Source organism: Mustela erminea, chromosome 3 (assembly GCF_009829155.1).
Source record: "Mustela erminea isolate mMusErm1 chromosome 3, mMusErm1.Pri, whole genome shotgun sequence".
In the NCBI taxonomy this organism is placed as follows: Eukaryota; Metazoa; Chordata; class Mammalia; order Carnivora; family Mustelidae; genus Mustela; species Mustela erminea.
Window position 1 is genome coordinate 86,063,816 of NC_045616.1, and position 15,215 is coordinate 86,079,030.

The 15,215-nt window shown below is 45.1% G+C and overlaps 1 protein-coding gene across 22 annotated transcripts in view; it reads right to left on the reverse strand.

The window, feature by feature from the left end:
* LOC116586430 (protocadherin gamma-C4) overlaps positions 1 to 15,215 on the reverse strand; it is a 173,745-nt gene that overhangs the window by 115,445 nt on the left and 43,085 nt on the right. For 4 of the 22 annotated variants that reach the window (XM_032336382.1, XM_032336407.1, XM_032336420.1 and 1 more), the window contains exon 1: positions 1,970 to 4,408. The exons of 10 other annotated variants lie outside the window; for them this stretch is intronic. In XM_032336382.1, coding sequence (XP_032192273.1) covers positions 1,970 to 4,393 — 2,424 coding nt within the window. In that variant the 5' untranslated portion in view covers positions 4,394 to 4,408. Of the gene's footprint in view, positions 1 to 1,969; positions 4,575 to 6,799; positions 9,442 to 12,430; positions 15,069 to 15,215 lie in introns of those variants that run through there. 8 more of the 22 variants (XM_032336390.1, XM_032336414.1, XM_032336399.1 and 5 more) reach the window with 6 other exon arrangements.

Here is a 15,215-nt window from a genome sequence, read left to right on the forward strand (position 1 = left end):
ACTGTTAAAATGCTATAACAAGGAATACAGAAGTTATATAATCCAGATGGAATCATTTTTAATTAAACTGATCAGCTTGTTTAGAATCTATTTATAAATGAAACTTCTTAAAATCAACATTCTCAAACTCTCTCACCATGTGAACACAGCACATTTCACATGGCTGTTCAACAGAACAGTTCATTGGAACTTACCGAAAACAGCTTTTGTATTTTACAAAATGACATTTTATTTCAAATACGATCTTGTTGTCTGTATTTTGGGGGGGGTGATGGAAATTTTAGATTTTAGATTCTATGTCTTCTTTAGTACGAGCTCTTGGAGACAACTGACACATAAGGGAACTAGTTTCACCTACTACTAAGTTCCACCCTTTCAAATGTATTTACGTTCTTTTTTTAAAAAAAGATTTTATTTATTTGACAGACAGAGATTACAAGTAGGCAGAGAGGCAGGCAGAGAGAGAGAGAGAGAGAGAGAGAGAGGAGGAAGCAGGCTTCCTGCTGAGCAGAGAGCCCGCTGTGGAGCTTGATCCCAGACCCTGGGATCACGACCTGAGCGGAAGGCAGAGGCTTTAACCCACTGAGCCACCCAGCCGCTCCTGTATTTATGTTCTGAAATATAATAAGAAGTATCACAGTTTTGAAGGGTACTGATGCAAATACAAAGCTCATAAAAGGGGTTTAAAGTGAAAAATCTCCAAAAGCCTAGAAAACTTTAGATCTTCAAGACACTAACCCTAAAAGAATCCCAAAATTGTAAGATGTATTTTAAGTTTACTAAGCTAATACAAGGATTTAAAAGTCTCACTTATTTTTATCTCAACTCTAATTAGGAATATCTATTTCCCAAATAGAAAACAAACTTACCATATGTGGTTGGGTAACTAATTCTTTTTTAAAAGATTTTTATTTATTTATTTGACAGACAGAGATCACAAGTAGGCAGAGAGGCAGGCAGAGAGAGAGGAAAGGAAGCAGGCTCCCCTCCCCACTGAGCAGAGAGCCTGGTGGTAGGCTCCATCACAGGACCCTGAGATCATGGCCTGAGCCAAAGGCAGAGGCTTTAACCCACTGAGCGACCCACGTGCCCCAGAGTAACTAATTCTTAAGTGAATGAGTGATTAAGTGATAATTATAGTAACATATGGAAAATAAAAACTTAATATGTTTTTCTAATTTTAAAAAAGATTATTTATTTGAGAAAGAGAGTGTGAGCATGAGCAGAGAGGTGCACAGGGAGAGAATCGTCAAGCAGAGTCTCCACTGATCCAAGAGCCCCATCCCTGCTTGATCTTTACAACCCCTGAGATCACTACCCAAGCAGAAACCAAGAGTCAGAGGCCAACCAACCAAGCCACCCAGGTACTCTAATTTTTTGTATATTTTTAAAAGATTTTATTTATTTGTCAGAAAGAGAGAGAGAGAGAACACAAGCAGGGAGGAACTGCAGGCAAAGCAGGCAGAGGGAGAATCAGGCTCCCCACTGAGCAAGGAACCCCAACCAAACTCGATTCCAGGAAGCTGGGATCATGACCGAGCTGAAGGCAGACACTTAACAGACTGAACCATTTAGGCATCTGTATAGATATATATATCTATATATATATATATCTATATATATCTATATATATATTTTTAAGTAATCTCTACACCCAAAGTGGAATTCACTACTCTGAGATCAAAAATCCCATGCTTTATTGACTGAGCCAGCCAGGTGCTCCACATATGGAAAATTGTTAAAAGATTGAGAGCTGACATTTAAACAATCTTGTCCAAGTCTTTGGAAAGCAAATGAAGCAAATGATCATGATTAGAGATCAATTTTATAGTACCAGCACTAACACCAAAAACTTTGTGTTTCACTTTTAAAAACCTTTTTAAACTACCTCCACAATGTGTGTTTTAAAACATAAATTTATAAAAAAATATAATTCCTCTCAGAATTAAACGTGAAGAACTGAACTCACCTGAACAGAAGCAGCTTCATCCTTACATTGACGAAAATCTACCGATGTTAACAAGGAATCATTTTTTTCACAGCTCTCCAGACTGATGAGCGTGTCCACGTAGTTGGGCTGGGGGAAGATCACGTGACTCTTGCGCGAGTCCGCGGTGAGGGACACCTCGTGCGAATAGGTCTGCAGGAAAGCCCGCACCCCGTCCACGCCCACGAAGTGCGAGGCCGGCACGCCCACCAGCCCGCCTCCTGAAGCCTGGAGCACACGCGACGCGTGCCAGCGCCTCAGCCTGAGCGCCAGCAGCACGATGACGAAGGCGAGGAAGACGCAGGAGACGGCCGCCACCGCCACCACCAGATAGAGCGTGAGGTCCGCATCGTCTGGGTCGGCGGGGGTCCCGATGCTGCCCAGGTCCGCCAGGACGTCGGGGATGCTGTCGGCCACGGCCACGGTGAGCGTGACCGTGGCCGACAGAGGGGGCTGCCCGTGATCCTGCACCGCCACCACCAGGCTCTGCTTGAGCGCGTCTCTGTCCAGTAGGGCCCGCGCTGTGCGCACCTCGCCCGTGTGCAGCCCCACCGCGAAGAGCCCTGGCTCGCTGGCCTTGAGCAGGCGGTAGGCCAGCCAGGCGTTCTGGCCAGAGTCTCTGTCCACTGCCACCACCTTGGTGACCAGGTAGCCGGGCTCTGCGGATCTGGGCGCCAGCTCCACGCCTGTGGAACCATCGGTGGGGAAGGTGGGGTACAGAATTTCTGGTGTGTTGTCGTTCTGATCCAGCACAAACAAGATCAGTGATACGTTACTGCTGAGTGAAGGGTCCCCGCCATCGCTAGCAGTCACCAGTAACTGCAAGTCTTGTATATGCTCATAGTCAAAGGAGCACAGAGCATATAGGATGCCTGTGTCTGAGTTGATGGAGACGTAGGAGGAGAGAGGGCTCCCCATGATGATGTCCTCGGTCACAGAGTAAGTCACCTGGGCATTTTTGCCACTGTCGGGGTCGTGAGCCATCACAGTGAAGACAGAGGCACCTCTAGGGTTGTTCTCTGGGATATAGGCTGAATAGGAGACGTGAGGAAAAGTGGGTGGATTGTCATTGATATCAGCCACATACAGGGTGATATGAGTTTCAGTAGATAGAGAAGGAGTGCCCAGATCTGAGGCCATCACTGTGATATTGTACATAGAGATCTTTTCTCGGTCCAGATAGTTATATGTCACCAATCTATAATAATTATCTATTGATTTTTCTAGTTGAAAAGGCAAATTAGGAGGTGTGTTACAGACAACTTGACCATTCTTCCCGGAATCTCGGTCATGCACATTCAAGAAGGCAACTACCGTTCCAGGAAGAGTATTTTCCAAGACTGGGCTAAACAGAGAGGTAATGATCACTTCCGGTCTATTGTCATTCACATCTTCCACTGAAATGAGCACTTTGGTCCTCCCCAAAAGTGCCCCCACATCTTCAGCTTGTATTTCCATTTCATAAAATGCACATTCTTCATAGTCTAGACTCTCTGCTGTCGATATTTCCCCAGTATTTTCATTAAGCTGGAATAATGGGGATTGTTTTTCACTAATTTTCCAGAATCTATAGGCTACCTCTCCGTTGGCTCCCTCATCCGGGTCGCTAGCACTCACAGTAAGCAGCCGGGTGCCCGGGGGCACGTTCTCTGGGACTTGCACTCGGTAAATTGGTAGAGCAAAAACCGGGGCATTGTCGTTTGTATCCAGCACTGTTACGTGGATGTGCACTGTGCTGGAGCGACGCGGCTCGCCGCCATCTGAGGCGATGAGGACCAGGTGGTGAGCAGCCTCTTCCTCGCGGTCCAGGGCCTGCTCCAGCACCAGCTCTGGGTGTAGAGTTCTGTCGTCTCCAGTTTGCACGTCCAGGGAGAAGTGGTGACTGGGGCTGAGCTGGTAGCTCTGTAGGGAATTCATGCCCACGTCGGGGTCAACAGCCTCTGGGAGAGGATAACGTGTTCCAGGCGCAGCGATTTCATTAATTTTCATTTCCAGATTCTCAGTCTGGAATTTGGGGTTATTATCATTGATATCGGTGATTTCTACTTCTATCCCAAAAAGTTTTCCTCTGCCCTCAGCCAGGATGTTGATATTTACTAGACACTGTGTGCTCTGAGCACAAAGCTCCTCCCGATCTATCCTGCCCGCGGTGAGCAAGCTGCCAGTTTTCCGGTTCAGAGCAAAAAGCTGCGTCCTACCTCTGGAGATGATGCGGACTCCGTGCTTCGCCAGTTCTTGTGACTCCAGATTCAGGTCCTTGGAGATATTACCCACAAAGGATCCTTTGTCGCTCTCTTCTGGCACCGAATAGTGGATCTGTCCTCTCCCGATTTCCCACAGCGTGCCCATCAACACGCACAGCAGGACCAGCCTGCCGCGTTTCCGGTAATTCTTTGGAGCGGCCATTGTTCTTTCACTACGGAATCCACTCAGCCTCCTCATTGGGCATATGCGTCTTGTTTACCTTTTTGCTGCAGCTGTGGAGATCATCTTCTAGAAAACTGGAGTGTCTCAGATGTAAGAGCAGAGTTCCGCTGCAGCCCTGCAGCTGGTTTGTGGGATCTGCCGGTCTTTCCGAGATCTGAGCCTTTAGTAACCGGATGGCATTTGGTTACATTTATCTCCAAATAGGTGAACAGCGGCGCTTAGAGTCCTAAGCAGTTACTGCACCCATTTAGATATGTACTAGTGTATGTTGGATTATTGAGGGAGGAAAAAAAATACTTGCCTTTTATAGCATGTTTTGAATTTATTTGTCTCTGAATTCATATTTTTTAAAAGTTGTTGCCAAGAAGCATGGGATTAAGTAGGGTTAAAGTTTTACAAAGGATTATTAAATGATCCCCAAAGATTTATGGGATTGTCTCACATTACTCAAATTTCTGGAATATGTTTACTCTTAAAATATAAATCATTAACATTTCATTTCTTACTATGCAATGAGCTTTATTGTAAATCTGTTATCGAATAAATAAGGCCTCTAGTTGTCACTGGCAATAAATTCATTTTTAGACTAAAGTAGAACTACTGAACATGATTCACTCAGAAGGTGTTGTATTTGATGTAAACCAATTAATCATTATAGTAAGCCTTCAGTAGAGTTGTTGCTTTTTTAAAATTTTCTTTTTAAAATGCAATTTTAATTACATATTGATATGTTGACAAATATTGTTAAATGTTAACAGGATTAATGCTTTCACTTTTAAGTTTCATCAGAGATTATATTATTTTGCTATTTCACTTACTTATTTAAGTAATCTCTATACCCAGGTGGGGCTTAAACTCACAACCCCAAGATCCAGAATTCTATGTTTTACCAACTGAGACAGCCAGGCACTCTTGTTTTGTTTTGTTCTAAGATTTTATTTTATTTTATTTTAGAGAGAATGCGAGTGGCTGGAGGAATAGAGGAGGAAGGAGAGGGACAAGCAGACTCCCTGATATGCATGGAGACCAATGTGCAGTTTGATCCCAAGACCCCGAGATCACAACCTGAGTTGAAGGCAGACCCTTAACCAACTGAGTCACCCAGGTGTCCCAGGCAACCTTGATTTGCTACTTCATTTAAATTCTGTATTTTTTCTATTTGAATAGAAAATATTTTTTAAAATGCAAATGAATACAAAATGAAAAGCAAATCTCCATCCTACTCTTCCACAAATGAGAGATGATTGCATTTTAAAGCAGACTCAATTAACTTTGCGAAAAAGACATGTATTCTAAAGTTAATTTTGCCTTAATTAGTATTTTTTTCCTATAGAGAATCTCTGCTGAGTGTGGAGCTCGATCTCAGGATCCTGAGATCATAACCTGAGTCAAAACCAAGAATCAGATGCTTAACTGACTGAGCCACCCTTAAGGCGCCCCCTTAAGTAGTATTTTGATCAAGAGAACCACAAAGAGGGAACACATAATTATCATCAAGCAATCAAAAAGTGTCACTACAAAAAAATTATGTCTATTTTCTTCAGTTTGTAAAGTGGTCAGTGACTGAACATCTGCTAACACATCTAGCTAAAGATGAAAAATGTATTATCATATCTATATAGATATATACATATATACTAGTATGTACATCAGATTGGCAATTTTGTCTAAAATTTGAAGAATTCAAGACTCCATTTTTCTCCTAGAGATAGTAGAATGATAGAAGTTTTCTGGCTATATGTGGGCTGCAAAAAAAGACAATTTAAAGTTATACAGGTATGTGTGAAAAACCTATGCTGCAAGATAAAGAAAATGCTTTTGTCTTCTGGTGAGCGTACTGGTCTTACTGGTAAGTAAAATGCTTTTAAACACCCACACAATTCATTGAATACATAATGCCATCTACATTAAAATCCAGGTTAAGACACTTTATTCTAGGAGGCTTTGAAACAAAAGGAAGTAAATAGAAGAAACAAAATGGTAATATCAGTTATGAAAAATATCTAATTTTAGCTTTTTGTTTTTGTTTTAAAGTTTTTTTTAAATGATTGCCCACTTTTACATTTATACTATATCCAGCTAAAAAAAGTGTATTAGGTAATAGGAAGAAAAACTTAGGAAAAAATCTCATTAGCTTTTAGGAGATGGCCTATAATACTGATTCCCTTCCTAGAAAAAATTACAATCTTACTGCTCCATAGATCTGAGCCTGTCAAGACATCCCTAAAAGAGACATAACTGCTCCGACTTTAACTTCCCTTGAAGAATGGCATGATAGTTTCACTTTTTAGAGAAACTTTTAGATCTACAAAGTGTATATTTTGCCATGAAAAATAAATAATTGGGTAGATCATAAGAAGCAGGTTATGCTTAAAAGAAACTCACCAGATGGGATGTTGACTCACTGGATTTGCAAAGTGGAAATAAGGCCCCAGATGAATCCCCGCAAAGTATGTCTTGTTCTGAACTCAACTGCTCGTTGCACTTTAGAAAATTAAACTCCGTCTTTCCAGTGTGGGCAACACACAAATTGTAAGAATAAGGCAAAGTCCCTTCACTGTAGGTGGGAGGAACCACAGGTCCTGATTTGACACACAGACCAGGCTGAAAGCAGCCCCAGGTGGTGAGGCTGGAGGAGCGACGAAGGTGTAAGGCGATGGCCAGAGTCACAGCCAGGAGGAAAAGTACTGAGATCAAGGCCAGCGCTACGACCAGGTAAAACTGCAACTCCGCCTGGGGGTCAGAGGGCTCAGGGCGGTCGCTGACATCCGGCAACACCTCCTGCAAGCTGTCGGCGAAAACCAGGAGCAGCGTGGCCGTGGCCGAGAGCGGCGGCTGTCCCCCATCCCTCACAGCGACCAGCAGGCGCTGGCGGGCCGCGTCCCGGTCGCCCAAAGCACGCGCCGTGCGCACCTCGCCCGTGCGCAGCCCCAGGCTGAAGAGTCCCGGCTCGCTGGCCTGCAGCACGTGGTACGACAGCCAGGCATTGTGTCCCGAGTCGGCGTCCACCGCCACCACCTTGGTGACCAGGTAGCCGGGCTGCGCGGCGCGTGGCACCGTGTCGAACAGCGCTGAGCCGTCGGGCCCCAGCGCCGGGTACAGCACCCGCGGCGCGTTGTCGTTGCGGTCCCCCACCAACACGCGCACGCTCACGTTGGCGCTGAGTGTGGGCGAGCCCTGGTCGCGCGCCTGCAGGGTCAGCTCGAAGGCGCGCAGCTGCTCGTGGTCGAAGGCACGCTGCGCGAACACCACCCCGCTCTGCGCGCTCACGGACACGTAGGACGCCAGCGCCCGTGGCTCCAGGTCGCTGGCCACAATGGAGTAGGAGACGCGACCGTTGGGCCCCAGGTCGGGGTCGGAGGCGCTGACTTGGGCAATAGAGGCGCCTGGAGGATTGTTCTCTGCCACATGAACGACGTACGAAGGCTGTTGGAAAACTGGCGCGTTGTCGTTGACATCGCCAATGTGTAGGGTGATGCTTGAGCTAGAGGAAAGGGGGGGCTTGCCCCTGTCGGTGGCTGTGATAGTGACATTATACTCAGGAGTCTGCTCACGGTCTAGAACTCCATCTGTCACTAATTTATAGGTGTTTATCGAAGAAGAGACTATTTTAAACGGAACATCACCGTCTAATTTACAAAAAACTTCTCCGTTGTGTCCAGAATCCTTGTCACGGATTTTAAGCAAAGCAACGTGTGTTCCCAGCTTGGTGTCCTCCATAACGATATCCCGCAGAGATTGGAATACCACTTCTGGGAAATTGTCATTTATGTCTTGGACCTCTATCTCCACAGTACATTGGGCAATCATTCCTCCACCATCCCTTGCTTCCAAAACTATGGAATATTCTTTGACCTCCTCAAAATCTAACGTATGCAGAATAGTAATTTCCCCCGTAATAGAATTTAGGTCAAACTGGGTGATCTGGCCTGCTTCTGTGAAAGAGAAAGTGATCTGGGCATTGACACCCTCGTCCTGGTCAGTGGCCATCACTTGAAGCACAAGGGTGCCCGGAAGAACGTTTTCCGGAACAGCCACCCTGTATAGCTCTTGGCTAAACACTGGAGGGTTATCATTGGCATCAGTCACTAGCACCTGTATCTGGGCAGTACTACTAAGGGGTGGATCCCCGCCATCCAATGCCATCAAGATCAACTGGTAGGATTTCTGCTCTTCCCGGTCTAAAGGCACCTTTAGTACCAGCTCAGGGTATTTACTGCCATCTAATTTTTCTTTATTCACGAGTGAGAAATGATCATTGGGGCTGAGATGGTAATTCTGTAGTGAGTTGGTACCAATATCTGCATCATGGGCAGATCCTAAAATAAATCGTGCCCCGGGCTTTGTAGACTCACTTATTTGCAGGTCAAAGGAAGTCTGGGTGAACTTGGGGGTATGGTCATTAATATCTTCGATGTCCACACTCACGTGATAAAAGTTCAACGGATTTTCAGCAACAGCCTCAAATTCCAGAGTACAGGCTGTCTTCTTCCCACATATCTGCTCCCGGTCTAGTCTGCTGCCCACAAGTAGCTCCCCGCTCTTGGCGCTCACGGTGAAGTAAGCCTTCTCCGAACTGATGCGCAGTTGTCGAGTCGGTAACTCATGCACGCTCAGTCCCAAATCCTTGGCGAGGTTCCCCACCACCGAGCCCTCGGGCATTTCCTCCGGAATCCCGTAGCGGATCTGCTCAGACAGCGCCGGCCAGAACAAAGACAGCAGGAAGGGAAAGAGCACCGGCCGCCTCTCAGCCCAGCCCCTCTCCGCAGCGCCGCTCCCCATCCCTCTTGCTCCCTTCAGGTTGCTCACCGGCCTGGAGACGCCGGATCACAAATAATCTCTGCGCTGCAGATGTCCAGAGCTCCGAACGGCCCGTAAGTCCTGTGTGAGGGTCAGGGTTTCTTCTTTTCCACAGGAGGATGTGGTGTAGAGGCTCGGGCTAGCGAGTCGGATAGGGAAAGTGCGCTGCGGCTGCGCGAAGAGATCGCCAGTGCCCAAGCTCTCCATTTTGGCCAACAGCGGCGCCCACAGTCCACACTAGGACACTGCAGCCTCTTCGGCTTCAGCTTAACCAGCTACAATAATGACAACCCTGAGCATTACTGAACAAATTATTTTTATATATCTATATATTTAATGACGATTGATTCATATTCTTAGCTACAGAAACATACCAAATTTCTAGGTTTTCAGGGTAATCCATATGTTGACATAATTATTCCTCCATCTTCAAATCCACACTTTAATAGATGACTATCCCACAGAGTAGGCCTAAAGGTTTTCAGAGTACAGTAATTTTGAATACTTACCAATTAGCAGTATATGAATAAAGCTTTTTCTTCTTTCCTTGTTTCTGTTTTTCTTGATTTCTTTCCTTTTTGGGTATCTCTATGTTGATTCAACTTTTCAGAAAGCATCAGTAATGCTGAAATTGCCTTTAAAAGGGCACAATTTATACTTACTGCTAAACCTTTCTTTATTTAAAAATAGTTTCAATAATTTCTTTATAGTAATATTATCTGATGTACACTTCTATCAGTGAAGGAAATGATAGCCAGAAAATTTAGCCTATTCCCTCTCCTTTGCATTGCACAATTATTTTCCTGGTTATAAAATATAACATCAACCTTCAAAGATACCAGAGAGATATATTTTGCCTTCAAACACAAAGTAGCTAACCTTGGTCTATCGCAATGAGGTACTGGTTCTCACTTTTGTGCTGAAATACAATATCCCCTGATGACCTCAGTTGATAAAACAATCCTTAGAATATTCATTTGCAATAGCATACTAGGTTTAACAGTTGCTTCTCTCCTTTGTTTAAAAATGTTTTTAAGTATCCAATGAATCTGGCTGGGGAGTCTCCTTTTCAAAATACCTGATAATCATATTTCTGCCCCACAAAGTGTCAGTAATATTGTCTTCTCCCCAAGCTTTTTATACATCTGAACCCTATAAAATATACGAAACCCACTTCCACACTGTTGCACATCCCCTTTTATCCAAAATACCACCAATGCTATGTTCCAAAAAAAAAAAAATCCTTCTATTTAACTGGAAAGTGTAAACATAGCCAGGAAAACTTAGCCTATCATCCTCCTTCCTATTGCACAGTTATTTTCCCAGTTGCAAAATGTAACATAAATCTTCAAAGTTACAAGGGGAATAATATTTTGCATAGTTCCTAGTAAAGAAGTAAATCCAAGTAAACAAGATTACTTGTCATCAACCACTTCTAGTTGCTGCTAGTCAACTGAAATGCTGGCCTTCACTGAAATGGCATATAACAAATATAAAAGTAGTTAACCCCAGACTGGATTATTAGTAACTGAATTTTTCAGCAGATCCAATAAATTGAACCAATTTTTGGTCTAGGACCTGAGTATTTGGTTGTTTCATAAAGCAAGCATCCCCAATCTCCCACTAGGAGAGACAAGCACACTTCACATGGCTGTACCACTAAAATAGTGCAATAGAGTTTTGTTTTAAAACATCGAACTGCTTACTTCACAAGTGCCACTTGAAATGATATTTTATGTCATATTTTTTGGTTTCAGACAATAACCTTTATTGTTGCATTAGATCCATATCATTGATATAGATCTCAGTAAAGCTTGATGCATACATTTCATTCTTTTAAGATTTTATTTTTTTGAAAAAGCAAGAGAGAAATAAAGCATGGTGGGGAGGTGGAAGGGCAGGGGCAGAGGGAGAGGGAAAAGCAGACTCCCTGCTTAACATGAGGCCCCACTCAGGGCTCCATCCCAGTACTCTGGGATCATGACCTGAGCCAAAGGGACTGAGCCACCCAGGTGCCCCACAGATTTCATTCTTTAGGCATTAGTCTAGTCTTCTAGTAGAGGCCAACTTTAATACACTATTATGCTTTAAATACATCGGGAAGTGAAATATCACTTCCCACCTGTCAGAATGGCTAAAATAAAAAACATAAGAAATGACAAGTGTTGGTGAGGATGTGGAGAAAAAGCAGCCCTCTTACACTATTGGTGGGAATGTAAACTGGTGCAGTCACTGTGGAAAACAATATGGAGGTGCCTCAAAAAGTTAAAAATGGAACCATCCTATGGTCCAGTAATGGTGCTAATGGGTATTTACCAAGATACAAAAACACTAATTTAAAGGGATACACCCACCCCTATGTTTATAGCATCATTATTTAAACATTATTTAAAATCATTATTTAAGCCAAATTATGGAAACAGCCTAAGTATCCATTGACTAATAAACGGATAAAGAAAATGTGTGACTATATACAATGGAATATTATTCAGCCATAAAAAGAATGAAATCTTGCCATTTGCAATGACATGGATGGAGCTAGAGTTTCTAATACTAGGTGAAATAGATCATAGAAAGACAAATTCCATATGATATCACTCATATGTGAATTTAAGAAATGAACAAATGAGCAAGGAAAAAAAGAGAAACAAGCCAAGAAACAGACTCTTTTTCCTTTTTAAAGTTGGCTCCATGCCCACATGAAGCCCAGCTCAGGGCAGGACTTCAACTAACCACACTGAGATCAAGAAGCTGAGTTGAGACCAACAGTTGGTTGCTGTACCCACTGAGGTACCCAAGTACTCCCAAGAAACGGACTCTTAACTATTAAGAACAAACTGATGGTTACCAGAGTGGAGGTGGATAACCTAGTGGGTAACCTCTTGATAACCTAGGGCAATGGGAAAGATATAACAATTCATTCTCATTTTTGGAACACATGAATTAAGAACACTGAGTGGAAAATAGATGGACGTATAAAAATGTGGTAGTCGACTTATTCACAATCTTGTCCACAGGTTTTCACTATGGAAAGGACACCAAAACCTATACCAACAAGTATTCTGTATTAAAGTATCACCACTGAAATAAATCGTTGACCTTGGTTTACCTCTTTAAAGGTTTTTCACTACACCTTCAAAACACCTGTTTCACAAAACAATCAAGAAAATTACACAAAATAATTTCTTGAGGATATAAAATAATTAGTGAACTCACCTGAATATTTTCGGCTTCATCCTTACATTCACGAAAATCTGTGGAGGTTAGTAAGGGATCTTTTTTCTCACAGCTCTCCAAACTGAGGAGCATATCCGCATAGTTGGGCTGGGGGAAGATCAGGTGACTCTTGCGCGAGTCCGCGGTGAGGGACACCTCGTGCGAATAGGTCTGCAGGAAAGCCCGCACCCCGTCCACGCCCACGAAGTGCGAGGCCGGCACGCCCACCAGCCCGCCTTCTGAAGCCTGGAGCACACGCGACGCGTGCCAGCGCCTCAGCCTGAGCGCCAGCAGCACGATGACGAAGGCGAGGAAGACGCAGGAGACGGCCGCCACCGCCACCACCAGATAGAGCGTGAGGTCCGCATCATCTGGGTTGGCGGGGGTCCCGATGCTGCCCAGGTCCGCCAGGACGTCCGGGATGCTGTCGGCCACGGCCACGGTGAGCGTGACCGTGGCCGACAGAGGGGGCTGCCCGTGATCCTGCACCGCCACCACCAGGCTCTGCTTGAGCGCGTCTCTGTCCAGCAGGGCCCGCGCTGTGCGCACCTCGCCCGTGTGCAGCCCCACCGCGAAGAGTCCTGGCTCGCTGGCCTTGAGCAGGCGGTAGGACAGCCAGGCGTTCTGGCCAGAGTCTCTGTCCACCGCCACCACCTTGGTGACCAGGTAGCCGGGCTCTGCGGATCTGGGTGCCAGCTCCACCCCTGTGGAACCATCAGTGGGGAGGGTGGGGTACAGGATCTCTGGTATGTTGTCATTCTGGTCCACAATGAATATACTCAAGGACACATTGCTGCTGAGTGGTGGGTCTCCGCTGTCCTGCGCAGTCACACTCAACTGCAGGTCACGGAACTGCTCATAGTCGAAGGAGTGCAAGGCATACAGGATGCCTGTTTCAGAGTTGATGGACACATAGGAGGAGAGGGAAGCCCCCTGGAGAGTGTCTTCAGACAGGGAGTAAGTGACTCGAGCATTCTCCTGGCTGTCCGGGTCGGATGCAGTCACAGAGAAGATGGAGGCACCTCTGGGGTTGTTTTCAGGGATGTAGACAGAATAGGAGGACTGAGGGAAGGCAGGCGGATTGTCGTTGGTATCTGCCACGTTCATGGAGATGTGAGTTTCTGAGGACAAGGGTGGGGTTCCACCATCTGTGGCTATCAGTGTGATGTTATACACAGAGCATTTTTCCCGGTCTAGGTTTTTCGCTGTCATTAACCTATAGTAATTGTCTATTGATCTTTCTAATTTAAAAGGCAGATTTTCTGAAATAGTACAGGTTACCTCACCATTCTTGCCAGAATCTCTATCTTGAAGGTAGAAAAGAGCAACTACAGTTCCAGGAGGAGTGTCTTCAGGGACTGAGTTGCTTACAGATGTTACAGTCACTTCTGGGGCATTGTCATTCACATCTAAAATTGTGATCATTACTTTAGCCCTTGTTATACTACCAGGACCGTCCTGAGCCTGAACTTCCATTTCATAGTAGCTGGACTCTTCATAATCTAGGCTTTCTAAAGTTGATAATTCTCCTGTATGAGGGTTCAGCTGGAATATCTGCAGAATCTTCTGAGTTATTTTCCGGAAAGAATATGTCACTTCCCCATTGACTCCCTCATCCAGGTCAACGGCATGCACCATTAGCAATCTCGTACCCACCGGCACATTCTCAGGGACAGTTGCTTGGTACTGAGGCAAAGAGAAGACTGGAGCGTGATCGTTCACATCTACCACTGTTACTTGGATGTGGGCGGTCTGGGATCGGGGTGGGTCGCCACCGTCAGAGGCTGTAAGGAGTAGGTGGTGAACCGCCTCTTCCTCTCGATCCAGCACCCTTTCCAGCACTAATTCTGGATATTTACCTCCATCGTCTCCAGTCTGCACTACCAGGGAGAAGTGATGATTAGGGTTGAGCTGGTAGCTCTGGAGAGAGTTCGTGCCCACATCTGGATCCCGAGCCTCATTTAACGGAAACCGCACCCCAGGAGCTGTGTTCTCCGTTATTTTCACAGTCATTTCTTCCGTCAAGAATCTGGGAGCATTGTCATTAACATCTATTATTTCCACTTCTACTGGGTGAAGATTCATTTTATCCATCAGGATGTTAAAGTTCACTAGGCACCGCGCGCTCTGAGCGCAGAGCTCCTCCCGGTCTATCCTGTCCGCGGTGACCAAGCTGCCACTTCGCGGATTCAGAGCGAAAAGCTGCGTCCTACCTCTGGAGATGATGCGGACTCCACGCTCCTCCAGTTCCCCGGGCTCCAGACCCAAATCCTTAGCGATATTACCTACAAAAGATCCTTTGTCTGTCTCCTCTGGCACAGAGTAGAGAATATGTCCTGCCCAAGCTTCCTTCTGGGTTCCCAGGAGGATGGAGAGCAGGATGAATCTTCTGTATTCCCCACCCCTCTGCGGAGCCGCCATTGTTGTGCCGATCTTGTTTAGACGCTGGGCTATCTCCTGTTGTGCTTCTGGATTCCAGTGTGTCAGCGTGGAATCTTTTGTATTCGTAAAAGAAGCGCAGTATCTAGTATAAGAGACCTGAGTTTGATGAAGCTTAGAAGAAAGTTTGTCTCAATCTGGTGTTTCTTTGTATTATAAAGCTCAGGGGTTCTGGCAGATCTCTCGCACCATTTTCCCCCTGGTTGGTGAACAGCGGCGCTCAGAGTCCTTACTAAGTTACTGCACCATATTGAAGCAAAATAACTGATTTTTCAGAAAGTTGTTCTATCCTTCAAAATCCTTCCATTTATATTTCTTTGATCTATATATCTTTGATATTATTTAA